General features: G+C 34.5%; 1 protein-coding gene across 2 annotated transcripts in view; it reads right to left on the reverse strand.

The window, feature by feature from the left end:
* Positions 1-13287, reverse strand: part of Dcc (DCC netrin 1 receptor) — a 1026209-nt gene that overhangs the window by 85257 nt on the left and 927665 nt on the right. For both annotated transcript variants that reach the window (XM_026783657.1, XM_026783656.1), the window contains exons 20-21: positions 9607-9801; positions 1283-1315 (exon numbers count right to left, since the gene is read on the reverse strand). In XM_026783657.1, coding sequence (XP_026639458.1) covers positions 1283-1315; positions 9607-9801 — 228 coding nt within the window. The remainder of the gene's footprint in view (positions 1-1282; positions 1316-9606; positions 9802-13287) is intronic.

Below are 13287 nucleotides of genomic sequence, written 5' to 3' on the forward strand. Positions count from 1 at the left end.
TGTGTGTGTGTGTGTTCTCCATGGCAGGTGTTAGGTTCCCAGAACAAGTAATCGTAACAAGAAACTGCCAAGGTACTTTGTACTTTTAACAACCATCAAGGCTTTTCTTACATTTTCTCTTACAATTCAATTTCCTGCTTCTCTATTTAGGATTCTTATTGCCAGGGTAAATTAACTCCAAATTTTCTCAGAGTGAATTTCTTTTTATTAATCCTTAGATAATTCCATAGTACTCCAGAAAAACAAAACAAAAGAAACCAAATGTATCATCCTTAGGCAAAAACACTATTCAGGTTGGGCATCATCTACCATCAGCAAGAGCAACACACCGATGATCAGTATTTGTCAGAAACAACTGCCATCAGGAAGAGCGTTTTCATTTAATTTCACAACTTGTTGCTTGGGAGCCTCAAAGTGAGCTGGCTATGCTGATTAGCCATTCATATGGGCAATGAAAGACAAACTACTGTTGGCCCGGAAAGCACAAATATATACAACAAATACACAAATAGTTTCCGGGACTCCAAAACTATCCCTGAAAGAATATATTCCCCCTCCCCCCAGGAAACTCATCAACTCTCCTTTTCTTAAAATTCTATCAAATGTCTTTGGTGTACAGATAATGGAATACTAATTTATCAATCAGTCTACAAATTATGTTAATAGGGAATTCTTTTTTACTTTTGAGTTGAAGGATAATTTGTATTTATTTCCATTTTTTTTCTTCATTGTGTGAAACCAGGAATGATTTCAGATCAGTTTTTAGACACGAGGGAGAAGGAGAAGAAAAGAACTTTGGCTTCCAATGAACAGCAATAATGCCCTAAAAAGTTAACTCAACTTTGTTTGTATTTATTAAAGAAATTTCCTTGCAGAGCAGAAGCACACATGATTTATGGAGCGCAGCAGAACTTTAATCCACAGCTCAGGAAAGGGTGCGAGAGCAGCTTGAAAATTATGCTGAGCTTAATTATACTTAATGTGAATTATTCAGAAGTGCAGACAGAGACTAAAAATTTATTTCATACAAAGAAGCTTGACATTTTAATTGGTCCTTCAGAATAGAGACAAAACAATTTCCTCTCGAGAAAATTTACATCTTCCCTATCAGACCCACAGCCATAGCCAAGCAGAACTTCATTAACAAGATTAATCATGCCAGTGTCTGCTCCTCCATCAGGTGGATAGCCCAGGTAAAAGCAGGAATACAAAGCGATGATTGACACTTTTACTAGATACAACTGATTAAAGACACAAACAGCGATAGACTGTTGCACTGTACCTTGGTCATTAGCCATTTTGTCAGGGTGTTCCACTGTGGAGAGAAAAATAAATTATGTTATTATAGTGTAGCGTTTCTTAGGAGAAAGTTGGCTTATCAAGTCCATAATGTTATCATTTCTTTTGGATAATCAGTCAGAGGTAGCAAAACCTGAAAATAATGTGTTTTTTTTTTTTTACTAAAGAAATACCTTCTAAAATCTAGTTGTCATGTTTTTCTAAACAGAAACTCATGGGGTAATTTTAATTAAATTGAAATTGATAGTAAAATGTGAAGAAAGAGCTTCCAAATCATATTTATTTTATTTGAAGTATGCTACAGGATGTATTTATATTTTATACAGTTTTTTTTTAAGCAAGTCCAAGTCTTAGATGATTCCCAATGGACCGGGAACACTGGTGGGAACACAGTGGGCTACCTGCTGGCGGGATAACCTTGACGACTTGATCTCACACCTGGTAAAGGTGACTTTTGGTTTGTTCACAACTGCAAGAGTTATGATGAATAAAGGTCACAGATTCCTTTGAAAATGTAAAGCTATCTCTAAACATCTTAAAATCTGGCCTCTGTTCCTTAAACAAGTGAAATTAAATACTAAATCAATACAACCACAGTTCTAAAAGCAGTCTTAAGAATGTCATGTTTTTAATCCTGTATATAATTTCCACTTAGTGTTTAACCTGCAAACTATTATTGCTCTACTAAATGTTGTTCTAATATATCTGTTTCTGAATATAGGAGTCTTACAAAGCACCAGGAAGCAATAGAGGCTGAGGACTGACAAGTACTGTGGGCAGACATGTTTCTTACAACATTCCATTTATTTCAAAATTATTAACATGTAGCTTAATGGATATATACGTTCTTATAAAGTACATTTGGATTATATACGAGTATAAGTTATAACTTAAAGACTACTTTAAAAGATACTTATCAGTATTTTACATATTTTGAATGTTTCATTAGATTTGTACATTGCATTTTGCGGGGAGTGTTGATGTAGTGATAATGTGGCTATCAATTTAAGTTCCACCTTTTAATTACTTATAGGAAAGAGACGGAATTTTCTAAGTGTGTGTGTATGTGTGCTAATGTGTACATTGTTTCATGTGTAAGCAGAGGCATGTGCATTGTTCAGAAGCCAGAGGTCAGTCTTGAATGTTGAAATTTAGATGCTGGCTAATTTATTTATTGATGCAGGGTCTGTCATTGATCTGGCACTCACCAATAAAGTAAGGTTGGTTGATCAGTGAACCTGAAGGATTCATGTGTCTCTGCCTTCTCAGTTTGGGGATTACAACCATGTGTTACCATCCTGACAGTTTTACATGGGTACTGGGATTCAAACTTGCGTTCTTCTGCATATTAGGCCAATATTTTGTTTTCTGAGATCTCCCTTCTTCTCAGAGATTGGCTTATCAGTACCATTATTTTAATATAATCATACGGCATTTCAATTTGCTCCATAAGCAAAACATTTTTGTTACTTTTGATTTATTTCCTATGTAGATGATTATGTTCTTAGAGAACGGAATTTTTTTCTTCTTAATCTGAATAAATTTTTGTTATTGTTATTTTAATGCAGGATCAAAAAATATAATGTGAAAAAGCAGAGAAGAGAGGAGACATCTTTGTCTTGACCCAGTTTTAGTGGGAAAACTTTGTGTTTTTCACCATTATGCATGAGGTTAACCGTGGAGGTTTTGTCAAAATTATGAACTTTCCAGCTTATTGAGATTTTCATTCTTGAATAACTGGTGTATATCTTGCATGACTTCTCTTTGTTTTTGATATGATAGTGTACATTTTTTCTTTTTGCTTGTAGATAGGAAATGCATAGCTCGGGTAAATCATTCTTTTTTGATTTGCTAATATTTTGTTGGCAACTGTTGCATTTACGATCATCAGAGTTATCAGCATGCAATTTCCTCCTAAGTTGTTTGTTTGGGTTTGTTATTAAGACAGTTGACAAATAACATAAGGATGTATTGATTCTGTTTTTACTCTTAAATGAGAGTGTGGTAATTGGCAGAATTTCTGCCTTTAGTATTTGGTAGGATTTATCAGTCAGCCTACGTGGATTTGGTGATTCCTGTTTTTAGAAGATCACTATTTATTGATTCTATTTTAGAGATAAATAGCGGCAAATCCACGTTGTCTTTTTCCTTGTGTGGTTTTTGCACCTCTATCTTTGAAGGGGTTGTCCTATATCATCTAGTTAGTTAATATTGAGAACATGGAGTTGGTTATAGTGTTTCTGTATTATGCCTTTAGTGAGTATGGATCTGTAGAGACAACTCCTTTTCAGGGCTTGTGTTAGAGACTTAACTTTTCACTTACATTTTTTTTTTTTCAGTTAGCTTGCCTAGAACCTAGTGGCTTACTACTCTTATTGAACTTTGCAAACAAACAACTTTGATCTAGTTGATTTCTCTGCCAATTTTCCATTTTAAATTTCATTTGTATTATATGTTCTTATAATTCTTATTATTTATATTCTTTTTAATCCAGATTCAAATTTCTCTCATTCCTCTGATTTTCTGAGGTGTTGACTTAAGATACTGAGTTAGATCTTTTAGCTTTTCTAGTATGTGCATTAATGCTACACATTTTCACTTAAGGGTTGCTTTTACCAGCATCCTATAAATTTAAATAAATTATGTTTGGTGAAATTCTCAGTCACTCGTGTTTCAGAGATATTACAGCTGTTTGTTTATATTGTATTTGTACATATTCCTGATTTTAGTTATTTCCAAATCCTTGTGAATTTTGTTCATTTTCTCTCTTTGTTTGCTTTACTTTAAGCGACTCAGGTGCCTGTTGAGATGTCTGTATAAACACAGTCTTTTCTGACCTGTGTCCAGACTGCTAAAACGCCAATGAAACAATTCTTCATTCTATTACAGTGATTATTTTTATTTTTAGCTTTCATTTCATTTTTTTAAGACTCCCTTCTCTTTGCTTACATTGCCCACCTGTTATTACATCCTGTTGACTTAATCCATTAGAGCCCTTAGCATCTTATTCATAATTTTAAATTATCGGACTGAGTCTTCAACTTTCAACATCCAGTCATGTACAGTTCAGGTGCTTACAGTTTTTTTTGTCTCTCAAAAGGGTCCTTTTTTTCCTGCTGGGACACACTGTTTTTTTTTTTTTTTTCCTTAGTAGCCAAACATGTAGTGAACAGGCCATCAGTGTTGCAGTGTGCTTTGGGGCAAAGGGAAGTATTCTATACTTCTATGATTAAAATTTTCTTAACTAGTTGTATTTCTCGACTGTGTACTATGAATTTCACAAGTATTTCCCTTTATTTTTCCTGGCTTCTTAAGTAGAAGAAAAGAAGAGAACTAACTGAAGATGGACTTTTCATTTACCCATGTGAAAGACTACCACTTTCTCGAACTGAATGTTTTTCCTCCTCTTAGTTACTTGGCCTTGATAATAGCCTAGCAAGTTCAATCTGGAAAACATTCCTATTGAGGGCAGGAGTTTTTGAAGAAGAATACATTGTTCTGGTTCTTATATTTATATGTGGTTCATATTATATTCATATTATATGCTATCCCCCACACTTGTTTATACTAAAAAAAAAAGATTTTTTTTTCACTTTCCACTTTTGTAAGTCTCCAGCAATTAAACTATTTTACAGATACATGAATTTGACTTTTGTATCATATGGGCATATTAAGGTGTTGCAGGAGCTCCCTCTGCTTCTTCAGCCAATAGCTTTTAAGATACCAGCCTGCTTGGGCATAGTCTTTGTTGCTTTTTAAAGCAGTAGTAGCCATGAGCTCTCTCTTGCTTTGGACTCAGCTTCCGGTTACTAGCCCCTCTTTCCTGGTCATGCAGAGGGTCTAGGATGGTGATCTGCATTTTAAATAAATAACCCTTTTATTAATCACAGTTCCAAACTGGTGTGGGATTGCTTTGTGACTTATGCCTTCATTTAGATAACTTCTAACCTGTACTCCAAAACTGACTTGTTTCTGTATGATTTGTTGAAATTCACAGAGAGCCAGATATCATGCAGTAATATACAATATAGTCATTTATTCATTCTGTGTACCAGAATTAATTGTTCTGAGAGTTAATTACTCTTGTTTGAAAAAATAATAATAACCAAAAGCAAACATAAAGAGTTGATAGATGACTCTCTCTCTCTCTCTCTCTCTCTCTCTCTCTCTCTCTCTCTCTCTCTCTTTCTCTCTCTCTTAGATAAGTTCTCTCTGCATAGAGCGAAATGCTCTGGAAATCACCTCTTGAGTGTCAAGATTAAAGGCTCGTACCTCCTGACCCAGGTGAGCAGGATTTTTAACTAAAGTCTGTATCCTGTGAAAAATTACACTGCTTTGTCAGAAGCAGTATGTCAGGTTTCTAGCGATAAGGTTGCAGAATACTTGAGGGACATAAGTAACTACATAATCTGGAAGTGTACAAACTTGGGAATCAACACAGTACATATTCAGAAAGGTATTCCAATCAGTGTTTTATACTAATGTAGAGATGTGTTTAATGAGAGTATATGGAATAATGTCGAATAGGAACAAAAAGAAAAGAGATGAATGTCAAGGCAATTTCTCTCCATCCTTTGACTGTTCTTTCAAATTGTTAATTGTATTGCTTCATTGTCTGAAGTCCAAAATATTTTTAGTAATCAATGAACAAATGTACTTTCTCCAGATTTGGTTTTCTGTTAGTAAAGTTACATTGGATATAGTGTGAAAAAAATTCAAGTTGAAAAAATGTTTATTAGCTGGGTGTGGTGGTATACACCTTTAGTTCCAGCCCTCAAGAGGTAGAGGCAGGCAGATCTTTGTGAGATCAATGCCAATCTAGCCTACATATCAACTTTCAGGCCAGGAAAGTCGACATAGTGAGATTGTCTCAAAAAGAATTACTGAACAATATCTTCTAACAGAGATTAAATGAATTCTAATAGTTACTTTTTATCAAGGACTTATTAGAAATAGAATTTATAATTGTTTATGTCATGTGACCGAAGCCACCATGTTTTTCCTGATACAATTTGAAATCTAAGCCAGTTTCCCATACTCCGACACATGACTTTCAGTGAATTTTACTTCTGGGGTGGGAAGAATCTTATTTTAAAGTGCCAATTAAGAAAGCTGGGAGAATAGATCATGCTCTATTGAGAATTTGTCACTGAACACTCTGCTCTTTTGGGAAGAGGAAATGACGTCCCCCCACTATAGAAATTTTCTGTGACCCTCTTCCCGAGTGCAATCACAAATATAATTGCTACTTTTAGCTGTCAGTCTGAGTACATTTTGAACTAAGGAATATCCAAGTGACTGGATACAGCTGCAAGCGACTTTTGTTGACTGAATCATTTGAGGAGAAGACCCATCCTAAATTTGAATCTTCTAAGTTGGGAAGACCCAGTTCAAATTTGGGCCACAACTTCTAGATGTAGCCTATATAAAGGACATGGAAGAAGGGAGCGCTTGCTCTTTGCTTCTTTGCCTTCAATTTCCCTAGAAGTTCATTTCTTCACTGGAATTAGAGCCCCATTTTTCATGATTCTGGCATATGCCAAGGACCAGCTGAGATATCCACACTTTGTCAACTGAACAATTACTGGATTCTTGGACTTTCCATTGGGAGACAGACATTGTTGAAAGAGGTGGATTACTTGTTAACGACTCTAATAAATCCTAGGTATTATACCACATATGGGATTTATTATACATTAATAATAATCTAAGAAATTATGCACAATATGCATGTACGTGTGAATTATTACATGTAATATATTATTATCTATAACATATTCTTTTACTTGTTTCTATAATGAGTCTTAATATAATAGGTGAACACATCAATGAAGATTTCACTGGAGGTAATACACCCAGAAACATACATCTTGCAATGTTTTAACTGTATAGGAGTTTCTAAATAAAAGTCTGTGAAGGCTATTTGGAAGGGAGGTGGGAATTTGCATAATATATTTAGTGATAGAAATTAAGTGAAAAATTAATTTTAATTAAAATTTCAAATAAATAATTAAACATGTCACAGATATATGTATATGCACTTTCTAATTATACATGTTCTTTTAGTTTATCAGTGACTATTTACCAAGTCTCCTAAAGACCTCTAGCTTTTTGCTAATAGCAAAAGACAAACTCAAATCTCAAGTACAAAAGGCTGCTACTTTGGCAAAGTCTGAATATGGAAGAAAGAGACTTGCGGGACACCTGCCTCGGGCATGAATTGCAATGAAACATTTACCCATTAGCCAGCAGACTACAGGGATTCCCCAGTTTCGGGAAAACATCTGAAACACTCTCTCTGTCAAACAAGGTCACATACTGATGGACAAAGGCCTTCTGCATTAAAGCAGATTTGGAAAGAGCAAATCTTCAGTCAGAGCAATTCCATGATTTTGTCTTTGGTGTAGCCATAGTTCAGTGAGATATCAAATCTTTTATGATGGATAATTTATTGTTCTTAAAAGACTTGTAATTTAAAGTGACATAAAAATTACATTTCTTTGCAGAATCCAGGTTATATTAAAGATAACAGTGTCTGTATTATTATTATTATTTGTTTTTTTTGGTGTGAGTAATCTAAAACTTCCCCAAGACATGAAAAGATTTTTACCATGTGAGCAAACTTTATTCACAGAATGCCTTTGATTACTATTAAGAACAACATCAGATCAGTACATTAGACCTAATTCTTGTACACTATTATAAAAGAAATTTTGTAACTTGTCTCCAGCTTAGGAAATGACTTAATAGATGATTCCAAGGCAGTCAAGATAAACAGTAACGAGCGCAATGTTAACGTTATTAAATAACCTCCAGGAAGGCTATCAGTGTGGGCCAGTATATCCTGCGGCAGCTCATCAATCTACCGTAGAAAACATTCCGATTCTCTAAATCACCATAAACCCTCCCTGACATCTCATGCCTGGCATGCGCTGTGAGCATGAAATTAATTTGGCACTCGCCTATAGATAAAATTTAGGCATTTGCAAAACATTATCTAGTTACATTCTATGATTCTGTGAAATGAACAACTGGCTGCCTTTCAATTGCTCATGAAGTAAAACCTGATTTAGACATGAGGTCCACAAAACCCGGACAAAAACTAGCTCATTCACTGCTCACCTCCCTCCTCACTCTTACTGTCACATGAAGAACTGTCACACAGGCTTAGGATGAATGCTTGCTTGTGTATTTTTTGGCAACATTTCAGGTACGCTGTTAACAAAATCCAGCTTTTGAATAGCTTACTCATGAGAATTCAAAAGTCCACTACATATTAGCATATCTTCCTAAGGTATTGAGAATCAGGCTACGCAGTTACTCTAAGACCCTTCTTCAAGTACAGCAAAAAAAATGGGTAGAATTGTCAATCATGAAGGTTCTTTTAATATCTCACTTGTTTTCGATCATGTATTCATTTTTTTTTCTGGAAAAACATATATACATAATGTTGTCACACTTTTAAGACCCACTCTATCTATCCTTGTATAAAACTGAACATAGTACAACAAATATACATCTATTAATATCAACTATGGGCCACGCAAATTATTTTTCATCGTCGACTGAGACTCTTGCAGGCATTTCATCTTGTATGAAAATATTACTGGATTATAAAAGAGTACATTTTTATGCCATCAATATTTGAACTCTGTACTTTCTATAAGTATACCAACTATTTTTAAATTGAGTGCACATACACATGTATATATATACATATACACACACACACACACACACACACACACACACACACACACACACACACATATATATTCTTACCAGAATGTGGAGTTTCACTTACCCATCATATTAAACTTTTTTTCTTTTGTGTTATCAACTTGCTAACCACATTTTTCTTTGTGTAATTTGTTGGTTTATGTCATTAAAGTTTACTTTAATAAATAAGAATAATCATTATTGAAAGGAAATAAGGTTGCCAATTTTAGGCTATATACATAATTCAATACATCTACATTTTTATTTCCTCATATTAAATGGTCTAAGGATTCATTGCACCTCAAATAAAATTGGTATACATGAAACTAATGCAAAATGCTGGATGCTATAAATAAAAATACAGATTAAATATGTCTTTTGGTGTTAATGCCAGAAAAATGTGGTAAAACCATATTTGACAATTTGTCTTTGAGTTTAAAATAAATTTAAATTTATTTTGAATGCCCACTGCAAGTATTATCGCCAAAATACATATAACGGTGTAGGTTTGTTTTTCCTAACACAGACTATGGAGTTATTCTGTGAGTAACCCCAAATAAAAAGAAAGAGATGAGAAATAACTCAAACCTTTCAAAGTCCTGAAGAGGATAGGATCGGAGAGGGGCCCCACGCCTTTCGCATTCCGTGCTTGAATTCGAAAGTAGTACATGGTGTCAAGGTTGAGATCCATGATCTGATGGGTCAGCCGATCACCGCTTATAGTCTCCATAATCCAGTCATCTATTGGTGTATTCTTGTCCAAGGTATAAAACAAGATGTAAGCTGCATAAATAGACAAATGTAATTTTGTTTTTGTGTACATGTAGTAGTTCTCCTTTAAATGCACATATGTTTCTCAAATATATTTTGTAATAATCATTATGTGTCTACAATCTACAAAGAACAACATTCTGCTTAGCAAGTAATGACTTTTTTAATATCGTAAGAATTAGTTAGTAATTGTTTCAATGCATAGAATCAAAATATAGAGTAGGCCATTAGAAATAAAATATATATCATACTTAAAAATTGATGTTTTAGCTACCTATAAATTCTGATTATTTGTCTTTTCTAAAATACAAACACTATGATGAATGTAAAACTGAGATAACATGCCTGTATAATACTCTTGGCGGTCCAATAATGAATGATAATGAATTAATATTTATTTTGGCTGTGCTTAAATAATAAAGATACATTGGAAAGTATAAATGCTGTATATATTTATAATGTTATAAAAATGAACAGTCATATTTTACTTTTGCAGTGACCCTGGGAAATTAGCAGGGCCTGTGTGGAACCCCTCTCACAAATAACGAAGCTAGTTGGAAAAAGGGCTAGAGGGAGATTCTCAGATATTAGTGTCTATCACTGGAGGGCTTTAATTATATGGTTTGGGAGTATATCAGTAGAATGGTAACAATTCACGCACTTATAATAGTCTAATTTGAATATGTACTGAAAATCAGTTAGCCTTATGAAATATGCATATCTGAACACCAGTCTTAGCCAACGTAGGTGCTATCTCTTATTTAAAAGCATCAATAATTTACATATTACATTGTCAGATGAAACTGTATGGAGCCAATAATGTGTGTTTTTATTATATAAACATGGTGGTGTCCTTCTTTTCTGCCAAAATTCTGTAAATAATATTTGCCTTGTATACCGCATTGCTTATAAGTCTAATAATTCTGCATAAGTTTCTTTTATCATAAGCTTTATTGTTTGTATTGTTCATACACTGTACTGTGTTACATAAGAATATGAAAATTACTTTCTTAAAGCGATATGCTGTCCTTTAAAAACATTTTCCTTTGAATTGCTCTTGCCCCCATCTGGACTGGGAACTGTCACTGCTGTGTCTGAACCATGCTTACTTCAGAGTTCTCCGACTGAATTTCACCTGTCTTCAGAAGCAGCCCAGCACCAGCACAAATCCTCACTGTAGGAAGCTCGTAGCCCCCATTCCTTGTTATTCACACCAATCTAACTTCCCTTACCTTCTGAATCCAAATCGATTCCATCAGTTGAAGTCCTGTTAAAGTATTTCTGACACATAAAAGCGGTCCTTGGCCATGAGCTTTCTGTCCTGTAAGCTTTGTGTTTTTAATAAATTCGGATAACACCTGTGCTTTTGTATCACTCATTACGCTGCCTTATAGGACTTTCTTGGATATTTGGAGCTCTGTGATTTCTGGGTTCTAAACTGGGAATTTCTTCCCTGTTGATCTGTATATTTAAGCTAAATTTCAAAATACAACATCCACAAATCATTTTGTCTTAAATAAAGACTGATTAATGAAACTTATACCTATTTTGTGTTAATTCTCACCTTTCCTCTTTATTTGTATTCTTTCAAACCTGCCTGTCATGGGAATTACCTCAAGGATGGGTATACTTTAGAAAAATGACCTCAGGGCAGGATTTTTTCATTTAATAATTTGGTTAACCATATTTGATGGCTGCAATTACTCCTATACATTCTCTGGTCTTCATGCATTTGTGTGATGTTGTCCTCCTGAGCTAGGATGAGTTCTAAATCTTGCCTCTCACCAACATAATTATGCATCAGAATACTCTGTAACACTGAGTCGAAGGAGATTGGAATTTCTGTTTTGTCAGCAGATTCCATGGTTCTTTTCCTATGGTGGTTTTGGTGAAGTGCATCTCCAAGTGAAGTTGACCAGGAAGCAGGAAGTAAGGGTTAATTTTGGGCATCAATAAGGAACCAAAACCTCCTGTCAATCATGCATGTTGAGAAGCAAAATTATTACCAATCACTAACAATGAGACTTTAACTAGGTTGATATATTGATTTATGCCTTCGAAAAGTAACAGTAAAGATATTCTAGATACACAGAAATTGTGACCACAACCATGTGTTGGTTTTGGCTACTAATACATGGTAATAATATTGCCAGAAATATATACACTAAGGATAATCTCTATAAGTTGTGCTCAAAATTATTCCTGTGATCAAGCAATGTCATGAGCAAATTCTTGGTTGATCTGTGGAATTTTTATATTTTTGGACATTTGTTGCCATGTTAGTATGAAAGTTTGATCATGTTGAAAGTTTGAGGTAAGGGAGAAGGTATATTATGATAGAGAACAACACAGAATATGAACATGTCATATGAGTCTTTCTAAACATTCCGGTTCGGGAGGGTTTTAAACTGTCATTGTATAAAAGTGTTTTCATGGATATTTGTTCATTTAGAGTTAATTTCCCATGCTCAAAATTATAAAATATCTTCATATTTATCATCCAAATCAGTTTCTCCAAGAAACCATGTCTATTTGAAGAATATCCTGATATTTACAATTTTTCTTTCTTTTTTTAATTTATTATATCATGTCTTCTACCCCATCTGAAAAAAAATTAAAAGAAAAAAGGAAATATTCTTTATGGCAGTAACCACACCCTCTGGCATGTTTTCATTCCTCACAAAATTCACGAGTAATCAGTACTGAAACTCACTAATTGTATGAATATCTGTAGTATAGTCTTGTTTTGGATTAATGACTTGGTTTATTTATTTATTTTTTTTTTATTGAGTCTGGATTTCCCTGTCTGATAGCCCTCGCTGCCCTGGAACTTGCTGTGGAGACCAGGCTGATTTGGAACTCACAGAGATCCACCTGTCTCTGCTTTCCAAATGCTGGCATTAAAGGCACGTGCTACCATTACCTAGTGATTAATGACTTCTAATGAAATTAACATTTTCCGTGCTGTTGTAAGGGCATGATGCATATGAAACTTTGAAAATTATTTTCCCACCTATGTAGCTATGCTCTTTACGATTTTTTAAAATTTTTACAGAAAAAAAAACAATGCATTAACTTTCACTGTGATTCCTCTAAATATATTTTTTTTGAAATATTCAAAACTGTAGTTGATTAGCTAAAGCTCATCTTGTGTCAGGTTCTGACAATTTAAAATTGTCCTTCCACCAGTCCTCGATATTATGGTGACACAGATGATTACATTTTTTTAAAATTTTTTTTTGTGTGTTTTATTTTCTTATTTTTTTCCTTTTTTATTTTTTTTTATTGGAAAAAAAAATTCCGCCTCCTCCCTGCCTCCCATTTCCCTCCCCCTGTTCCCATCCCTCTCCCCCTCCCTCTCCAGTCCATAGAGCAGTCAGGGTTCCCTGCCCTGTGGAAAGTCCAAGGTCCGCCCTCCTCTGTCCATGTCTAGGAAGGTGAACAACCAAACTGGCTAGGCTCCCACAAAGCCAGAACATGAAGTAGGGTCAAAACCCC

The sequence above is a fragment of the Microtus ochrogaster genome, chromosome 18 (genome assembly GCF_000317375.1).
Source record: "Microtus ochrogaster isolate Prairie Vole_2 chromosome 18, MicOch1.0, whole genome shotgun sequence".
Lineage (NCBI taxonomy): Eukaryota > Metazoa > Chordata > Mammalia > Rodentia > Cricetidae > Microtus > Microtus ochrogaster.